The 20784-nt window shown below is 38.8% G+C and overlaps 1 protein-coding gene across 8 annotated transcripts in view; it reads left to right on the forward strand.

The window, feature by feature from the left end:
• DIAPH3 (diaphanous related formin 3) overlaps nucleotides 1-20784 on the forward strand; it is a 543512-nt gene that overhangs the window by 119857 nt on the left and 402871 nt on the right. For all 8 annotated transcript variants that reach the window (XM_081551708.1, XM_081551712.1, XM_081551711.1 and 5 more), the window contains one exon: nucleotides 6735-6865. In XM_081551708.1, the coding sequence (XP_081407834.1) occupies nucleotides 6735-6865 (131 nt within the window). The remainder of the gene's footprint in view (nucleotides 1-6734; nucleotides 6866-20784) is intronic.

A 20784-nucleotide genomic window follows, 5' to 3' on the forward strand; every position in this document is an offset into this window, starting at 1 on the left:
GAAATCATGACTCTCAGGCGGTGTTCTCTCGCCCACAGCACACTCCACTTGGCTCTTCATCTTTGCAACCCCCTGTCTAGAAGTCTCTACAGTGTTTTTTGAAAGAAAGGAGGGGATAGTCTAAGAAAATCGATAATGTACCTAAGGTCACAGAATTGGCAAATCGTAAGGAATTCAGTCTGCACTCTTCTTGTTCTTTTGTGCCTGGGGCATCTTCTGGCCGAGGAAGGCTTGTGCAGAGAAGGGCAGGAGTGAGAGCCATCAAAGCCCCGTGGCACCTGGCATTGTGCTGCGTGCAGTCAGTGTGCTGGCTGGCGTGCCAGTGCAGGGTGACCTGCCGGGCGTGGCTGGCTGGCGGAGGACCTGCCCGCCCCGGGGAGCTCAGGGTCTTCTCCTGCTGGCTGGTGACCCGCGCCTTGGTGCCTGGGGGCAGTGGGAAGCCCCCAAAGTTAGTTTGTACAGAGTGGCAAGTGTTTTGAAAAAGCAGTCCAGAGATGGGGGCAGGGACTCAGTTTGGGTGGCTTATAGAAGCCCTGTCCTGGGAGGTTAGTTTCAGTGAGGTCTGACTGAGGCCTGGGGAGCCCGCTCAGGGGCGCAGTGTGGGGTGGAGGTGAGGGCGCTGAGGCAGGGAATGTCGGAGGGCAGCGCAGAGGCCGTCAGGCAGTGGATGGTTCCGGCTGGACAGACTGGATATGGTTGAAATAGAGAATTCTCTTTTGCCCAGTGTCTGTTGGAAAAGCCTGGTGCTGCTCCGTTTAGGACGCTGTGGTAACCCCTCGTTCTCTAGCCATGCGCACCGGTAATAATGAACAGCTCTGCTTTCCTGTCTTCAGTCACAGTGGCCCCAGAGGAAGCACTGATAGTTGCTCTTGGTCTTTCCTATAAAGGGAACCATACACCATATTCTATTTTTTTTTTTTTTTTGGTTTGTTTGTTTGTTTGACTTCTTTAACTCACCATAGTTTTTGGATTCATCTATCTTGTTGCTTTATGAGTAGTGAACTTTTTTTTTTTTTTTTTTACTGTTTCATAGTATTCCATTGTTTGGGCTTCCCAGGTGGCTCTGTGGGTAGAAAATCTGCCTTAGTACAGGAGACGCAGGAGATGTGGGTTCAATCCCGGGGTCAAGAAGACCCCCTCGAGAAGGGCATGGCAACCCACTCCAGTATTCTTGCCTGGAGAATCCCATGGACAGACGAGCCTGGCGGGCTACAGTCCATTGGGTCGCAGAGAGTCAGACATGACTGAGCACGCGTGCACACACTCCACTGCATGGCTATACAACACCTTGCTGATGAATATTTGCATTGTTCCCAGTCTTTGGCTTTTATGAATAAAGCTGTTCGGAATGTCATACGGCATTTTTTCCCCTCCTGCTTAACACCTAGCTGTCTTACTTGCTGAGTCAGTATGTATTTAACTTTAAAAGAAATCTCTTAACTGTTTTGTAAAGTGGTGGTGCCATTCCACACCTCCACTGGTTGTGTAGGAGAGTTCCAGGTGCTTCACAGCCTCACCATTCTGGGGGGGGGTGTAGTATTATTTTGTTTTTGGTTTTGTTTTGCAATTCCCTGATTACAGATGATCCTGAATATCATTTCTTGTGCTTACTGGCCATTCATATATCTTCTCTTGTGAAGTCTTTTATTCATGTTTTTGGTTGGGTGGTTTGTCTTATTACTATTGAGTTGTAGGAGTTTGTTAAATGGTCTGAATAGAAATCCTTTATGAGATATATTTATATTAGAAGATGAAGTCTCCTGTGGACCCTGGATATTCTTGTATGTTCTTTCTGGTTATGCCAGCAATGCAAGGCCTGAGGGTTGTTTATCCAGATCATTTTTCAGGATCGTGTTTACAGGGAATCAGCCTTAGAGATCACTTTAGAGAGGGCTTCCCTTGTGGCTCAGCTGGTAAAGAATCTGCCTGCAATACAGGAGACCTGGGTTCAATCTCTGGGTTGGAAAGATCCCCTGGAGAAGGGAAAGGCTACCCATTCAGTATTCTGGCCTGGAGAATTCCATGGACTGTATAATCCATGGGGTCGCAAAGAGTCGGCCTGACCAACTTTCACTTTCACAACCTTAGACATGAAGTTATATCTCTGTGGATAATTAATGGGCTTGTCACTGTTCGCTATAAAAGTGGTGATTACCCCAAGCTCAGCGTTCTTCTCTTGTAACATTGAATACAATCCATTGCATGTGTAGACATCCATCATCAGGAATTTCTGCATCATCCATTTGGGACTTCGTTTGGGTTGGGGAACCAACATGTGTAATAGAGTCCTTTTGTCTCTAACTCAGGATTCTTAAGTTTTCTCTCAGTATTTGTGAAACAATAACAGGCTAATTTAGCTTGTATATAGAGTACAATATTAGACTCTACATAGTTCTTGACATGTATTGCAGTGTTTTCTCAATCTGTGGTTTACCTTTCATTTTAATGAAGCTGTCCTAATAAAAGAGTCTTTTGCGAAGTGGAAGATTTACATTTTGATGAAATCCAATTTTATAGTTAGTGCCTTTTGTATCCTAAGGAATCTTTGCCCTCCCCAGGATAGTGAAGGTTTTCACTATGTTTTTTTCTGGATATTTTATAATTTTAGCTTTATATTTAGGTCTAGAATTTAGGCTCACATTCTTTCATATGGATGTTCAGTTACTCCAGCACCAATTATTGGAAAGATTGTTAATACCCGATTGAATTACATTGAGATCTTTGTTGAGAATCATTCATTACATAGATTCAAGTATATTTATATACTCTTTTCTGTTCCCATTAATGTTCTATTAATTCTACTTTGATTACTGTAGCATTTCAGTAAATCTTGAAATCAGATGAAATAAACCCCCAACTTTAGTTTTTTCAAAATTATTCTGTTGTAGGTTTCCTGCATTTCCATATTAATTTTAGAAACTGCTTCTCAATTTCTTCAAAAAAGCTTGCTGGGATGTTGATGGTTATTATATTGACTTTTAGATTATTTTTCAAAAGCTGTTTTTCTTAATGGATTTCTTGAGATTGAGTCATCTGATCCATAAACATGGTATAACATTTTCATTTATTTAGGTCATCTTGTCTCCACAGTGTTTTATAGTTTTTAATGTTTAGATATTTCCCTTCTTTTGTTAAATTTTTTCTTAATGATTTTCTATTTTTTGATGCTATTAGAAATGGTTTATTTAAAAGATTTGTTTTCCAATTGCTGGTAGTATTTAGAAATGAGAATTATTTTTCTATGTTGAGTTTAATTCTGTGACCTTGGTAAATTCCTATAGATAATCTAGTTTGCTTATAGACAGATCTACTTCTTCCTTTCCAATCTGTGTGTGTGCTGTTGTTATTATTGACCTTGCTACATTCCTGAATAGGAATGATGAGAGCCGACATTGCTTCTCATATTCCCAATTTTAGGGGCAGCCAACATGTTGATTTGGCTAACATGGAAATTATAGTAGCTGGAAGACTTTATGAATGGAGACATTCTGTTCCTTGAGTGCCCTATTCTGTGTCATTAAAGCAAATTAAAGCATTGCTAAGGTTTTTGGATACCTGCACTCATCTCTCTAGGAACTTTGATTTGAGGATCCCATAGAATGTGAATTCAGCTAGCTCTCATTTCATGGAATGGCATTGTTTGGTTCAATTTAATTTACTTATAACTGAAGCCAGAGGGAGGGAGAGTACAAATTCTAATGTTTTATAAGTCTTTATATTTTTAAGTCTTTTTATTTTATATATTTTATAACGGAAGTCCAAGGGAATATTGAAAGGTTACAAAGTTTAAATGTATCAGAATAAGCACATAATTTACGTATGTTAAGTAGCTATCAGAGAAATTGTTTGGGAACTTAAAAGTGGTTGTCTTTGTGAATTAGGGCTAAGAGGTGAGCAAGTAGCTTTTTATTTATTTTTAAAATACCTTTATATTCCTTTTAATCCAGTGCACTTATTGCTTGTTAGTCTTATATTTTAGAAGTATTTACTTTAAATACTGGGGTTTACCCAAATATTTTTGAAGGTAACAATTCATATATTCAGTCTTGGTTTATTTTGGTTCTACCAAAGTTATAATTCTTTTCAATAATAAATTCAGAAAGGACTACAAAAGATTATCTAGTTTAACCTCCATTGATATATATTTGGATAAAATTATTGGCCTTGCAGCCTACATCAGAAACTTGAAGAAATTTACGATCCAAAGAAATTGTAAGCAAACTAAATGCTCATTAATAATGGTCTAAATTAGGTAAGTAGTATTATGTTAATCCTGGAAGAAGGCATGGCAACCCACTCCAGTATTCTTGCCTGGAGAATTCCCATGGACAGAGGAGCCTAGCAGGTGACAGTCCATGGGGTCAAGAAGAGTCAGACGCAACTGAGCAACTAAGCGCAGCACACCACAGTGTGTTGATAATAGTCTGTAGGCAGGAAGGGGATAATTTCCTTTGGGAATTAAGTATTAATACTAGAATATGTTCTTTCGGAGAAGGCAATGGCACCCCACTCCAGTACTCTTGCCTGGAAAATCCCATGGACGGAGGAGCCTGGTGAGCTGCCGTCTCTGGGGTCGCACAGAGTCGGACATGACTCATGCGACTTAGCAGCAGCAGTAGCAGCAGCAATGATTAAATATCATATTTTTTATAAGTAAAGTATATATGTTTTAAGTATGAAAGCTTATATATTATATATGTATAATGTAGGAGAAAAAATACTTAAAACATAGAAATATCAAGCTATTAGTTGTTTTTAGACACTTTTTCTTTGTTTTTCTCTTTTCCAAATTTTCTATGTTGAACAAGAAACACATTTGTAAGTTAAAGCAAAGAGATGGATAAATGATATACTGGTATAAGTTTAATGTATTCTCTTTTTAATGAGAGATAGCATAGTCACTAATTAAAAAATCTGATATTTTCAGTTTTCTCATCATTTCATTTTTATTTTATCATTTTGTTTTTTGAGATTTTGCCCTGAATTTTTCTTTAGTAAATTAGGACTTGCCGACTATGAAAATCACCTGTTTCCCAGGGCTAATTTGTTTTGCTTTATTGGGAATGTTTTCTTGTGCAACACTGTAGCAAACAAATGAAAAAGAAATGGGAAAAATGCATCTAATTTCCTACCATCCCAACGAATCTAGTTTTGGACAAGTACAGATCCTTTCCTTCCCCTTGGATTTATAATCTGTAATTTAAATAGAATTCTGAGGTTTACTGTTAGTTGGACATCCTCATCTTTAGACGTCCGTCTGTTAGATGGACATTCTCATGTTCATGTGGACCATACATATACCTGTTCAACAGGTCTTTCTGCTTCTGATGCTTCTGATCTCAGAGTGTAAGTCCAAGTTCTTTGGTGGCCTGTAAGGCCTACAGTCCTCTCCATCACAGCTCTTTTTCCAGACTTGTACAAGGTTCAAGCTCTCACATCCTTCAGAGTTTGATTCTAAGTTTGAGTCCTTCAGAGTCTTCTCTGAGACTTTCTTTGACCACCCTGTTTGAAATTAATCCCACTTCCTATGCTGCTTATTCCTCCTATTGCTTTTTTTTTCTCTATGGCACTTAACACTATCTACAGTTGGATGTGTTTTAATTACTTTTCAGTTATTGTCTTTCTTTCTTTACCTTTCCCTGTGGAGAGTAAAGCTCTGTGCAGTTAGGGATTTTTGTCTTTAGTTCACTGGTCTTTTTCAGCACTTAGGACATTGACTGGCCCTTGCTAGGGAATCAATGTGTTGAATAATGAGTGAACACCAGCTCTTGGCATCTGTGTTTCATACTGCTGCTAGTGTGATAAGCTGTTTGTGGAGTGATGCTCTACTGGTCTAGGACCTGGCCTCCCATTTTCAGTTGTATGTGCGTTCGTGTATTTTTTGGGTATGTGCTCGTGTGTTAGGTTTTTGTCTGAAAGGTGTTCTTGACTAGGTCTTTGCCTCCTTAACTCTTATTTACCTTGCCCTTGACTTCTTCCCTCATCTCTCTGCCAAGTTGGCTTTTCTTCCTCTGAGCCTTTGGCGTCGTGTTAGAGGAATTAGGAGCTTCCCTTTTGGCTCAGATGGTAAAGAATCTGCCTGCAGTGCAGGAGATCCAGGTTTGATTCCTGGGTCGGGAAGATTCCCCTGGAGAAGGGAATGGCTACCCAATCCAGTGTTCTTGCCTGGAGAACTCCATGGACGGCGAGACTGGCGGCCTACAGTCCATGAGGTTGCACAGAGATAGACATGAGTTAGCACTGGAGGAATTAGACTGCACTGAAAAGTACTGTTTTTTTTTACTTGGGTTTCTCCTTCCAGACTTAGGTTTTGATAATCTCTGTGTCTGTAATGCCTCGAACTAGTTGCTTAATGATTTACAACTTTTTCTGTATTGCTTAGCATATTTATTTTAATGGAGTTATTCTTATATTGAGGTTTGGTTTTATTTTGCATGTTCCTAAAACACATTGGTATACTTTTGGATATTTCCTCTGTTTTCCGTCATAGTATGGATTTGACAAGGCAATTAGTTTCTAATTTGAAAACCTGTTGATGTTATGTTGCTAAGTTTCACGGATACCATGAATTATGAATTTATAGATTTATGGGCAGAAGTAAGGAAATCAGTCTCTCAAAATAATAATACTATGAGTAGCCGTGTATGTTAATATGAAAGGTGGGATTAATGCAGCTGTAACTATTTTAATAATCTTCACACAGCATGAATTCAGTTTTTTTACTTATTTTATAGGGAAGTCTTAGGAAAAATCGACAGATCTCACCTCAGGAATTCATCTATGAACTGAAGATGGGGTCTGCAGATGAGAGACTCTTCACGTACCTGGAGTCCCTCCGCGTGTCTTTGACAAGTAATCCTGTGAGGTAATTCGTCTATCTGAACATAAGGGCATGTTACTGAATTAAACAGATGCCATGATCTGTCACTTTTATACTTCATGGTGCCTGTGAATAAATAGCTGGTCTACCTCAACAACTTCTCAAGGTAGCAATTGAATACATAATATTTATATGCACTTGGCAATATTGTCTCAATATACTTTTTGTATTTATTACTGAGTAACATATAGCTTGTAGACTTTTTAAAAAGTCATGTTTTTTTTTTCTTAGAATTTTTAAAAACTTAAGCTGTTTTTCAAAAGAGAATAATCATGATCAGAAGCTATTGATTTAATGTGGTTGAGTTTTACTCTGAATTTTGGCATTGTATATATACTGGCTCATTCCTCTTTGACATAGCAAGAAATGCCAATAATTTGTTTTTTCTTTTATTGGAAGTGGTATCTTTATAGGAGCCCATAGGTTAGTGTTGTCAGATTTAGCAAATAAAAATATAGGATGCCCAGCAAAATCTGGATTTTAGACATACTTACAGTAAGAAATTATTCGTTATTTTTTCAGAAATCCAGATTTCACTAGGTACACTGTATCTAGCCATACTATAGTAGGTGCCTTGATAAATCAATTTTTAGACTTTTTAGCCCAGCATATTCTTGAAAAATTTTAAATAGAGGTTGTTATAACATGAGCAGTCATAGAATTTCCAAGCTGTAAGAGTCTAAGGTTGATTAGTTTTGATTTCTTATTTGTATAATAAATGAATGCTTATTTCTATGTGTGTGTGTATATATATATATAAATATATTCTAGTCTTCTCTATATATGCATATATATGTATACGTGTATGTGTGTATAAAATATAGACAAAGGGCCAGAATGACAAACTCTTTGGAGATTAATGATATGTAAAAGAATTTTTTTTGATATTCTGATATTCTGGATATTTCTTAATTTTGGCTACAGTAAGATAACATCCTTGACAGTATAATTTTTAAAATAAAAAGACCCTACCTGATGAGAGACATGAGAGTGAGGTTTAACCAAGGAGTATGAAGAGTGAGCAAAGAACCTCTATTATTTCAATTTTATCTTTATTTTTCCATATTTTACCATTTTGGTCTGTTCTCTAGGGTATAAATTAACGGTGGGTATGAGACCAGGGACTTCATATGTCTTAATATTCATTTGACAGGTATAATCATACATGAAGAGTTATGGTTTTCAGTTTAATCTGTACTGTTAAATGTTTTCATTGAAAAATGTTGATGAGCACCTGCTGTTTTCTAAGTACCATCTTAGATGTGTGGCTTGAATAAGCAGCAGAGTAGGTCCAGGCCCTGTTCCTGTCGAGTTTAAACGTAGGGGTCAACTGAGGAGCTATACTCATTTTCAGTTTATCTGGCAGCCACCTGGCACTGGAGATAATCATGGAATTTCAGTATAATTAGAAGTAGTCTCTCCCATTACCTCATCTCCTTCTTATTTTGAATATTTGAACATGTTAGTGAAAAAAACTGTGAAAGGACTGTATGTGTGAATTCAAGCCTATTACAATGGATGTAGTATTTCCTGTGATTCTACCTAAAGGCACTGGGAGATGATGCTGTATGTTTCATTTGAATCTTATTTCAAAAATAAGAATTTGTGGAATTATTTCCTCAAGAGTGGCCAGTTCTAGAATATATTATTAGGAAGTCACACGTATTTGTTTCCTATGAAATAGTCTTTTTGATTGGAAAACCATATTGTTAGAGAAATTTTTCTGAAATCATGGTGCTTTATGTAGATAGAAAACTGAGACACTCAAGAACATTTCTGTGCCCAGTGCTCCAATTAGAGGAAAAACGTAGCTGAACATATAAAACTTGAATCTATTTTTCTGATCAAATCTTTGGACTTTGCAGTTAGTTATGATGCAGTTAGCTGACAAAGTCAATTTTTCACATTTTCTTTTTAAAACATTATGTGATTAAATTTCAAGAGAAAAGGAATTCCAACTTTTTGTAAGCTTTTGAGATTATTATTAGATCTATAGTATTACTGAGAAAATCAGAATTACATTTTTTAATGTCTGTGAATACAATTGAAAAGGAAGCAAGTGAACTGATTAATGACGATTCTCCAATGCTGGTTTGGGATCAAGATTTATATAAATCAAAAATCAAAGAAAAATTAGGAGCACCCTCCTCCCCGCCCAGCCCCATCGCTGATATATACTGTTTTAGCGCCATTCACCAACCTCTGAAACTCTGCCTAGCTATTAGCAATTATGAAACATGTTGTCCTTTGACTATCTGGATAGGGAATTATGTATAAACTAGTGCTTTAAATACCAAGTTATTTGCTTTTATTTTATGAAGAGTTGATTTGAAGATCACATAATTCTTCTTTTTGAAGTTTTATTGATTATTCAATATTCTTAAGGACAATTTTGAGCTTAAAGATACAGTTCTTTTATTTTTGGAACATAAGGGAATAGGCCAACTTCTTCAAGTATAACTTTTTAGTGGATCTCCACTAAAAGATGAGTCAACAACTATGTCAGTGACTATGTTTGCACTTTCAAATACATGGAAATAAAATATAAAAAGTAGAATCTAGTAGGGCTTCCTTCGGAGAAGGCAATGGCACCCCACTCCAGTACTCTTGCCTGGAAAATCCCATGGATGGAGGAGCCTGGTAGGCTACAGTCCATGGGGTCGCTAAGAGTTGGACGACTGAGCGACTTCACTTTCACTTTTCCCTTTCATGCACTGGAGAAGGAAACGGCAACCCACTCCAGTATTCTTGCCTGGAGAATCCCAGGGACAGCGGAGCCTGGTGGGCTGCCGTCTATGGGGTCGCACAGAGTTGGACACGACTGAAGCGACTTAGCAGCAGCAGCAGCAGCAGCAGCAGTAGGGCTTCCTTCATAGCTCAGTTGGTAGAGAATATGCCTGCAATGCAGGAGACCCCCGTTCGATTCCTGGGTTGGAAAGATCTGCTGGAGAAGGGACAGGCTACCCACTCCAGTATTCTTGGGCTTCCCTTGTGGCTCAGCTGGTAAAGAATCCGCCTGCAATGCAGGAGACCTGGGTGCGATCCCTGAGTTGGGAAGATCCCCTGGAGAAGGAAAAGGCTACCCACTCCAGTATTCTGGCCTGGAGAATTCCATGGGCTATACAGTCCATGGGGTTGCAAAGAGTCGGACACGACTGAGAGACTTTCACTTTCATCATTATGATTGATAAGTGTTTTAGTCCATATTCATCTTTGCATGTAGACGTGGCAGTCAAGAGAAGGATTTCTGTCTGAGAAACAGCAGTCTTCTTTGATCTTTGTGTTTTGTGATTTTTAGGCATTAGTTTCTTTTATTCACAGTTAATGTGTACATTTTGAAGTTTACTGTTACTATTTTACAAGTTACCATTTTGTTAGAAGATTTCTAAGGAGATTTTGGAACTAGATTTGATTAAGTTAACTGTAACTTTGAGAAAATCACTTTAGGAAGTTTTTTCATAAAATGTAAGTTCAGCTGGTAAAGACTCTGCCAGCAATGCGGGAGACCTGTGTTTGATCCCTGGGTTGGGAAGATCCCCTGGAGGAGGGCGTGGCAACCCACTCCTGTATTCTTGCCTGGAGAATCCGCATGGACAGAGGAGCCTGGCAGGCTGCAATCCATAGGGTTGCAAAGAGTCACATGACTGAGTGAGTAAGCATGTGTTTACTGAAAAGCAGGTAAGCGGTCTGTGTGTGTCATTATTCCATTTAATCAGTGCCATGTTTGGAATGTAGGTTTTCTGCATTTCTGGGCTTGAAAACACAAAACTGGTAGGAGAACTGACTTTTGGAATTGCCGTGCACTGCATGTGTGCGAACAGTGATGGAAGAGTTTGAGGTGAGCAATGAGATCACTGTATTCCGTGTTGTCAACCTGATCTAGAGCAAAAAGCAAGACCCAAAATTTGAAGTTACTAATAGCTTGACTTATTATAAAAATTATTTTTATAAAATGTTTAACATAACAAAGGCTACAGTGACACAAATACCCACTTTACTGATGAGGCAACTAATGAGGCTAACCTACGAATATTGCCTATGACTTTGAAGCTTCCATGCCCCCTCAATTCAGATCCCTTGAATTTTGGATTTATCATTTTTTTCTTTGCATTATAGATAACCATATATGTATCCCTGATATTCTTCTTGGTTTTTTATATCTTCTGAGCATTACTTAAATGGCGTCATCTTCTGTGTTCTCTTTGAAGACTTTCATTTTCCTCTCAGTTTTCATATATTTATAGATGTTGTGTACAGCTACTCACATTTTATAACATGCATTTTTCATACTTTTTTCTTATATTTTATAATAGTATCATTTCAGTTCAGTTGCTCTGTTGTGTCTGACTGTTTGCAACCCCGTGGACTGCAGCACACCAGGCTTTCCTGTCCATCACCAACTCCCGGAGTTTACTCAAACTTATGTCCATTGAGTCGGTGATGCCTCCAACCGTCTCATCCTCTGTTGTCCCCTTCTCCCACCTGTAATCTTTCAGAGCATCAGGGTCTTTTCAAATGAGTCAGTTCTTCACATCAGGTGGCCAAAGTATTGGAGTTTCAGCTTCAACACCAGTCCTTCCAATGAACACCCAGGACTGATCTCCTTTAGGATGGACTGGTTGGATCTCCTTGCAGTCCAAGGGACTCTCAAGAGTCTTCTCCAACACCACAGTTGAAAAGCATCAATTCTTCGACACTCAGCTTTCTTCACTGTCCAACTCTCACATCCATACATGACCACTGGAAAAACCATAACCTTGACTAGACGGACCTTTGTTGGCAAAGTAATGTCTCTGCTTTTTAATATGCTATCTAGGTGGGTCATAACTTTCCTTCCAAGGAGCAAGCGTCTTTTATTTCATGGCTGCAGTCAGCATCTGCATTGATTTTGGAGCCCAAAAAAATAAAGTCTGACACTGTTTCCACTGTTTCCCCATCTATTTGCCATGAAGTGATGGGACCAGATGCCATAATCTTACTTTTCTGCATATTGAGCTCTTTTTTTTTTAAATTAGTTTATTTATCTATTTTTTTAACTTTACAGTATTGTATTGGTTTTGCCATCTATTGACATGAATCCACCGTGGGTGTACATGTGTTCCCCTTCCAGAACCCCCCTCCCACCTCCCTCCCCATCCCATTTAGGCCAACTTTTTCACTCTCCTCCTTCACTTTCATCAAGAGGCTCTTTAGTTCCTCTTCACTTTCTGCCATAAGGGTGGTGTCATCTGCATATCTGAGGTTATTGATATTTTTCCCAGGCAATCTTGATTCCAGCTTGTGCTTCCTCCAGCCCAGCATTTCTCATGATGTACTCTGCATATAAGTTAAATAAGCAGGGTGGCAATATACAGCCTTGAGGTACTCCTTTCCTGATTTTGAACCAGTCTGTTGTTCCATATCCAGTTCTAACTGTTGCTTCCTGACCTGTATGCAGATTTCTCAAGTGGCAGGTCAGGTGGTCTGGTATCCCATCTCTTGAAGAATTTCCCACAGTTTATTGTGATCCACACAGTCAAAAGCTTTGGCATAGTCAATAAAGCAGAAATAGATGTTTTTCTGGAACTCTCTTGCTTTTTTGATGATCCAGCGGATGTTGGCAATTTGATCTCTGGCTCCTCTGCCTTTTCGAAATCTAGCTTGAACTTCTGGAAGTTTACAGTTCACGTATTGTTGAAGCCTGGCTTGGAGAATTATGAGCATTGCTGTGCTAGCGTGTGAGATGAGTACAATTGTGCGGTAGTTTGAGCATTCTTTGGCATTGCCTTTCTTTGAGACTGGAATGAAAACTGACCTTTCCCAGACCTGTGGCCACTGCTGAATTTTCCAAATTTGCTGGCATATTGAGTGCAGCGCTTTCATAGCATCATGTTTTAGGATTTGAAATAGCTCAACTGGAATTTCATCACCTTCACTAGCTTTGTTCCTAGTGATGCTTCTAAGGCCCACTTGGCTTCGCATTCCAGGATTTCTGGCTCTAGGTGAGTGATCACACCATTGTGATTATCTGGGTTGTAAAGATCTTTTTTGTATATTTCTTTCTTGTCACCTCTTCTTAATATTTTCTGCTTCTCTTAGGTCCATACCATTTCTGTCCTTTATTGTGCTCATCTTTGCATGAAATGTTCCCTCGGTATCTCTAATTTCCTTGAAGAGATCTCTAGTCTTTCCCATCGTATTGTTTTCATCTATTTCTTTGCATTGATTGCTGAGGAAGGCTTTCTTATCTCTCCTTGCTATTCTTTAGAACCCTGCATTCAAATGGGTATATCTTTCCTTTTCTATTCCTATTTAAAGCATTCCTTTAAATAGTGTAAGACTGCTTTTTTTAAAAAAAGTATTTTCTGATAATCCTTGTCTTTACTTTGTAATTCATATCAATTTAGAAATATATTGGAATTGATGTGACATTTCACTTCAGAATTTCAGTTTATGCTGCTTTTTCCATGGTCCTCTTCTTCCTCCTTCTGTTCATCCTTCCCCTATTCTTTTCTGTATTCTTTTCCTTCTTTCTCAGATTCTTTTGATAGATTTAAAATTTCTCATTTTATTTTTCCTCATTTACTAGTTTGGAAGACATTCTCTTTGATCTTAAATACTTATTTAGAAAGGAAACTTTGCTTGAATGTGTTTATAAGGAACACAAGAAAGCAATGTCTTTTCTTCTGAACCTAAGATACATTAACACTAATCATCTTCTCTTGATTTTTATGGTAGTTCTGTGTGATATTTTAAATTTCTCTTTTTTCATATTGTAAATTAGCTGTCTTTACTACTGAGATACTTCCCAGGTGGCGCTACTGGTAAAGATCCTGCCTGCCGATGCAGGAGACACAGGTTCGATCCCTGATTCTGGAACATCCCCTGCATAAGGGCATGGCAACCCACTCCAGTATTCTTGCCTGGAGAGTCCTGCAGGCAGAGGAGCCTGGCAGGCTACAGTCCATGGAGTCACACAGAGTTGTACAGAACTGAAGAGACTTAGCATGCACACATGCACTACTAATATATGCTACAGATAAATATTTACATATGTTTATATACACATACTCGTCATTTGTTTTTGGTTCATCATGCACTTTTTTCTAATTTTATTTTTGTTTCAGATATATCATTACATTTCTCTAGTGAGAGTACTTCAGTGGTAAAGCTTTCTTTTGTTTGAAAGTGAATTTGTTTGCCTTTACTTTTTTGAACAATAGTTTTCCTAAGGGCGTGAAATTATTTGATCTTTTCTTAGTCAATTGAAGATATTGATACCATTTTTTCCTGTACGTTACCTTGCTTCTTCGAGAGGCAGTTTCTTCCTCTAAAACTCATTCTGTTCTAGGTAATTTGCCTTTTTTTCTGGTTTTATTATGTCTTGTTTTTGATGTTCTCTAGTTTGTTCTATGTGTCAAGGTGGATTTTTTCTTCTTTATTTTTACTAGGGATGTTTTTGTGTTCCCTGAGTATGACTGGTGTCTTTAATAAATTCTGTGAAAATTTCAACCATCGACTCTTTGAGTATTGACTGCCCGCCCCATTTTGTATGTTTTCGATGTTCTTACTTTATACAGTGTTATTTCCTAACCTCTTTGAAGTTTTGTCTATTTGTTTCTCTGTATTGTTAATATATTCTAGTTTCCTAATTGTTTTTCATTGTCTAATATGCTGTTTACTTTGTACGTTGTATATTAAATTTCCGCTCCATTATAATTTCATCCCTTCACGCTTACTTCTTGGAGGAAAAGCTGTGACCAACCTAGACAGCATATTAAAAAGCAGAGACATTACTTTGCCAACAAAGATCCGTCTAGTCAAGGCTATGGTTTTTCCAGTAGTCATGTATGGATGTGAGAGTTGGACTGTAAACTGTGCTGTTGGAGAAGACTGTTGAGAGTCCCTTGGACTGCAAGGAGATCCACTCAGTCCATCCTAGCGGAGATCAGTCCTGGGTGTTCACTGGAAGGGTTGAGGCTGGAGCTGAAACTCCCATACTTTGGCCATCTGGTGCAAAGAGCTGACCCATTTGAAAAGACCCTGATGCTGGGAATGATTGAAGGCGGGAGGAGAAGGGGACGACAGAGGATGAGATGGTTGGATGGCATCACCGTCTCAATGGACATGAGTTTGAGTAAACTCCAGGAGTTAGTGATGGACAGGGAGCCCTGGCGTGCTGCGGTCCATGGGATCACAAAGAGTCGGACATGACTGAACAACTGAACTAAACTGAAAGCTCTATCTTTATTCATAATATTTGCTTTGTTACTTTTGTCCCATTTATTATTTCTCTAAATATATTACATATTTTATATTCTTTGCCTATATTTCCAGGAAATAAAGGTTACTAGGCCTACTCTTGGAGTTTTTTTTCCCCCACTTTACTTATTTCTTGTTTCTCCATTTTTTAATTTTAGAATGTGTCCTCCTATTCCTTGGAGCTTTTTCTTTGAGATTTATTTTGAAGATATTTTGAATTAATCTAAATGAATTACTCTAATTAAATTTTTGTTTTTCTATTACTGAGTGCATAGTGACCGAGGGCTGCCTTAAAATAAATTGATTTTTTTTTCCCTCCACATACATATGCAAGGTTGGGTTATGAATTATCAAAAGACATTTGCCTTGATGTCCCCTGTACTGGGTTGTTTATTGCTGGTCTCTTTCTTAGTGAAGATGTGGCCTTCTGAGAGCCTGTGTGTCTCAGGCTTGATGGTGGCTTGAGGCTGTAATTCTTGTCCCATTCGCTCTGCTGAGCTACCACAAAGGAGATGTTGGGTTTCCAAGGCTTTAGTTGGCCCCAGAGCAAATGAAGTTTGAGTCAGGCTTTCCTGTCAAAATTTTTTTTTCTGTCTCAGCTCCTGCATTCACTTCAACCCTGTTTTATACCTTTGTTTTGTTTGGACTCTCAAGATCTTTCTTTATGACTCATCCCTAAATCCCACAAAAAAGAGATCGTTTACCATTTATTCAATTTCCTGTAAGGCAGCTGCTGTCCTCTTTGACACATGCAAAATACTGTGATACTAATATACCTTGGTTTTGCTTTTGTGTTCTGAACTGTATTAAAAAAAATAGATAGAGGAATTGTTCAATGAATGATACAGGGTGCTCAGGGCTGGTGCACCGGGATGACCTGGAGGGATGGGATGAGGAGGGAGGTGGGAGGGGGGTTCTGGAAGGGGAAAACATGTACACCCATGGTGGATTCATGTCAATGTATGGCAAAACAAATACAATATTGTAAAGTTAAAAAATAGATAAATAAACTAATTAAAAAAATAGATACAGGAATAGAGCAAGTACAAAATCAGCTGTACTGCTGGAAAGATAGAGTGGAAAGTGAAACTTGGACTTGAACTGTACTTCTTGACTTCTTTCCACTGAATCCCTTACCAGGTGGCCATAGTTAGAAAGAGCAGGGAGCCGCCGGCTGGAGTCCTGTGCGTTTAGGAGCAGTCTGTGTTTCTGTCCACTTCATCAGTTTGAGAAATCAGTTCTTCTCGGGGGATATTCTAATCAGGAGATGGAAGGAGTGACCAGAAGTAACCCTTGATGTTGTTTTCTGGGAAATATAGAAGAACTCTCCCTTTGTAGAAGTGAGGGAGGGCGGATGATATTCTATGAATAACATGCTCTAATTTATTTTCATTCTCATGATGTTTTGGAATTTTAAGTAAGACGTGAAATGTAAAGTTCCTTAAGAAAAAACCAGCTTTAGAAAAATCAGCAATATGTACAGATTTACAGTGATAGTCACAGTGATAATTTCTGAAATGGACAAGAGAAGTAAACGTTTTCCTTGGAGATGTGCATTCTTGTAGTCTTTCCTGTCTTCCCTTTCCTTCTTTTTCCTTCTCTTCCATAATGATGTCGGGAAGATAAGTAATGCAGATGACTCTGTTTCCTTTCCTGTGCTGTTTAGTGCAGTACCTATCTTACGGCTATTTAATTAATTAAAATTTAATGAAGAAAGGCAACATTTCAAATGCTCAAGAGGCACATGTGGCTAATGATTCCCATATTGGATAGCACATATGTACCACTTTAGTAGATATTGCTGCTTAAATGCTTTGGTTTTTCTGAGTAGCTGTATATATACATGAATATATCAAACATTTCTTTGATATGTTTATTATATGGTTGCTATATTCTCAAAGTTATGTTCAGGACTATGAGAATACATAAGGAATTAAAGTCTGAAAGATTAAAGGGTTTTTTTTTAAAACCTCCAAGGATGAATGAATATTCATGTCAAGAGAATCAAAGAGTGATATAAGGCAGTCATCTTCAACGTTTTTGGCACCAGGGACTGGTCATGGAAGACAGTTTTTCCATGGATGGAGGGAAGGCAGTGGTTTGATTCAGGTGCATTACATGTATTGTGCAGTTTATTTCTGTTATTATTATATTGTGATATGTAGTGAAATAATTAAACAGCTCACCATAATCAGAGTCAGTGGGAGCCCTGAGCTCAGGCGGTAACGCAAGCCCTGGGGAGTGGCTGTAAAGACAGATGAAGCCTTGCTGGCTCTCCCATTGCTTACCTTCTGCTGGTGCTGGCTGGGGACCCCGACCTAAGGGAGGCTGCCTACACAGGGACTGCTGCCTTGGCAGTATATGGCTAAGGGAGTGGGCTTCATAGCAACGTCCAGACCAGAAAAGGAAGACAGAGGCTGGGGTGACAGACAGGCCGTGCTGTAGCTGTGGTCCATGGTGGCTTTCCTGTGGCTGCCTGTAGTCAGGACGAGGGAATCATCAATACGGCACATCCTAGAAGTCATGGAAACATCCTCTTTGGTAGGTTTAACATATTAGTGAGGCACATGTTTCTTTTAAACAGAATTTTCCGCACAGATGTGCTTACTTTTACCTCTTAGAAGCAATTTTTCCAGGTTGTTTTCCAATAAGAAGTCAAAGGGAAACGTAGGATATTACTATTCTTCTTTACCTCTTTAGGTACTGCCATATATCTTAGGATATGCCTTTTATTATTTATGTGTAAATTATCATTCAGGATTCATAACTTTTATGATAATATTGCTTATTAAAGAAATATTTGTTGAAAATGACCTCTAATTTTAGGCCATTTTGCTGTTCTTTCTGAAGTGCTTGAAATGAATGAAATATTAATGAAAAATGCCCTGGAAGAAAATAGTTGTTAATGTTTCCAGGTGCATGCTCACTTGACGTTTTTGAGGGGCAGGCTGTTCCTGCCCAGTGCACTCACAGCCCCCCCAGAGCTGGAGCCGTTTTCCTGAGGCCCCTCTGGGGACTCACAGCTCCCCCAGGGCTGGAGCCATTTTCCTGAGGCCCCTCTGGGGACTCACAGCTCCCCCAGGGCTGGAGCCGTTTTCCTGAGAGCCCTCTGGGGACTCGGTGTCCCTGGCGGTTGGGAGGCCTTCTCCTCTGAGTGCTGTCATTCATGCTGTCACTTGGCTTTGGCTCATTGATGTATTAAAGTGTATTATAGTTATTTGGTTGCGAAGTTAACTTTGCCTGTACCTTAAAGCTTTGGCTTTGAAGGCTAGGTTAACAATAAAAGTAGAGTACGTTGAAAATAGAGTAATTGCTTTTAACAGACAAATACATACTTTCCGCACAAGGTGAATAGAACATATATAGCTCAATTTATACTTGAGCTGAAAAGTCCTAGAATTATAAAGTGTTGCCAATGTATTTTAAAATGTCTCCCAGTCTTTTTAAAATAAAATATAAATTGCTGTTTGAATTGCCAAGATTAATTCAAAAAATCAAATATAAAGTCAGTTACAGTATAACATAGGGTCTCAAATTTTGCTTTTAAAATAGAGTAGTTTGATATTTAGGGGAAGGCAATGGCAACCCACTCCAGTACTCTTGCCTGGAGAATCCCATGGACGGAGGAGCCTGGTAGGCTGCAGTCCATGGAGTCGCTAAGAGTCGGACACGACTGAAGCAACTTAGCAGCAGCAGCAGCAGCAGCAGTTTGATATTTAGGCGTAAAAGAAATAATATATCAATGAAAACGAATTATTTCTAAAAATTAGGTTACTGTTTTAAAAGACTACAATAAATACTTTTATGCCATAACAATGTGGGAAAAATACTGCTATTAATCTGAAACAGTTTCTCGTGGATCTAGAGACAAAATATAAGAAAAAAAAATTTCTTCTTTCCAATGATAATTGTCTGCATTTTTAGAGAATGTAAACCTTCTGTAACAGCTATCAGTATGTATCAGCTATCAGTATGATGTTATTTACTGAATACTTTGGTTTCTTTGGTAAAGATAAATATTTTCAGTGGAAAATTATTGTACTGCAGGCACTAAAGCTTCTAATTACTTAGTATCCTATGTACAAAAAAATGAAATAGTTTAGTTCTGAGACTAATTTTTGGCCTTGTTACTATGTGTTAAAATATATTGCTGTGTGCGTTAAGGATTTAAAATATGATCCTTGTGTTGGTATTCCCTGACATATCTGTACATAAAGAAATATGTAATTGTACACAAAGAAAGGCAAGAGAAGGAAATTTCAATTTTCATGATTCAGAAAACCATATAGAGTAAACTCAGTTTTATATTGCTGCAGATTTCTAGTTCTCTTATTACAAGGGGTAATGTACATCAGAAAGAAATAGGTATACTTTTCATATGTTAAACATTTTTTTTGTGTTAAAATTTATCAAAGAAAATGATAAAATTGTAAAAATTTATAATTACAAAAGAAAAATATTTTGTATGTTAAATTTAGAAAAGAAACATACTGAATTTTGATTAATTTAAATTTAAATATCCAGTTGTTACTAGTGGCTACCCTGTTGGACAGCGCTCTGGTGGAGATCAGAAACATATAATTTTACTGTTGCACTTGTTTGAGCCTTTGCACTCCTACGTGTAGATACGCCTGCCCCCTTTATCATGCTGTGAAATTCTGAGGCGGGGGGCAAACTGTTCCACTGTTGTAGGGCCTTAATATGGGGCTCAGAAGAGAAGATCAGAGGCAGGTTAAGTAAACTTGCATAGTAACGAGAGAGTAGGGAAATTCAAGTGTGAAATAAAGTGACATGCTGAGCCTGGCTTGCTCATTCTTCAGGATTGAGGGCGGGTATTTGCGTGTTTCTGTGTACCTTCCTGTTACAAAGCTGGAAGAGGTGAGGTGCTTCTCCTGGTCCTCACACTGCTGAGAGTCCGTCTGGAGAGGAAAGTCTTAATGAACATTAAAGAGTAAATGGTACCATCAGATCTGATCTCAGTAAGTTCTTAAGTATGTGGTATGGATAACATGCCCTTAGAGTACAGCAGAGGGTGTATTAATCTACCTGGATGAGGTCCCACAGTACCAAGGGACATACTGGGGAGGGACGTAGAAAATAGAAGTTAACGAAACAAAAGATGTCATCAGTTCAGTCCAGAAAAAATAAGGGACCCGCAGTGAAGCTTTCAGGTGCTAGCTGGTGAGACTCTAGGCTTTCTGAGGTGGTGAAGTTTGAGAGACCAAGAGGACAAGGAACTGGGTGAGAGGACTTAGGCTTTGGCGCTGGGCCTGGGGGGTGTCTGGGCGGCAGACACCCTGTATATATATACAGGTGGGGAAACAGAGGCAGGTGGGCGGGGCTGCCGGAGGGGTGGGCATGGTCAGGTCATGGAGGCCTTCAAGTCACAGGAGGGAAAGTGGATTTTTTTTTTCCCCAGGAGAAGACTCTTTTTTTTTTTTTTTAATAATTTGTTTATTTTAGTTGGGGACTTAATTACTTTACAATATTGTAGTGGTTTTTGCCATACATTGACATGAATCAGCCATGGGTTTACATGTGTTCCCCATCCTGAACCCCCCTCCCACCTCCCTCCCCATCCCATCCCTCTGGGTCATCCCATTGCCCCAGCCCTGAGCATCTGTCTCATACATCAAACCTGGAATGGTGTTCTGTTTCACATA

The sequence above is a fragment of the Giraffa tippelskirchi genome, chromosome 12 (genome assembly GCF_054371585.1).
Source record: "Giraffa tippelskirchi isolate mGirTip1 chromosome 12, T2T-mGirTip1v1.2.pri, whole genome shotgun sequence".
Lineage (NCBI taxonomy): Eukaryota > Metazoa > Chordata > Mammalia > Artiodactyla > Giraffidae > Giraffa > Giraffa tippelskirchi.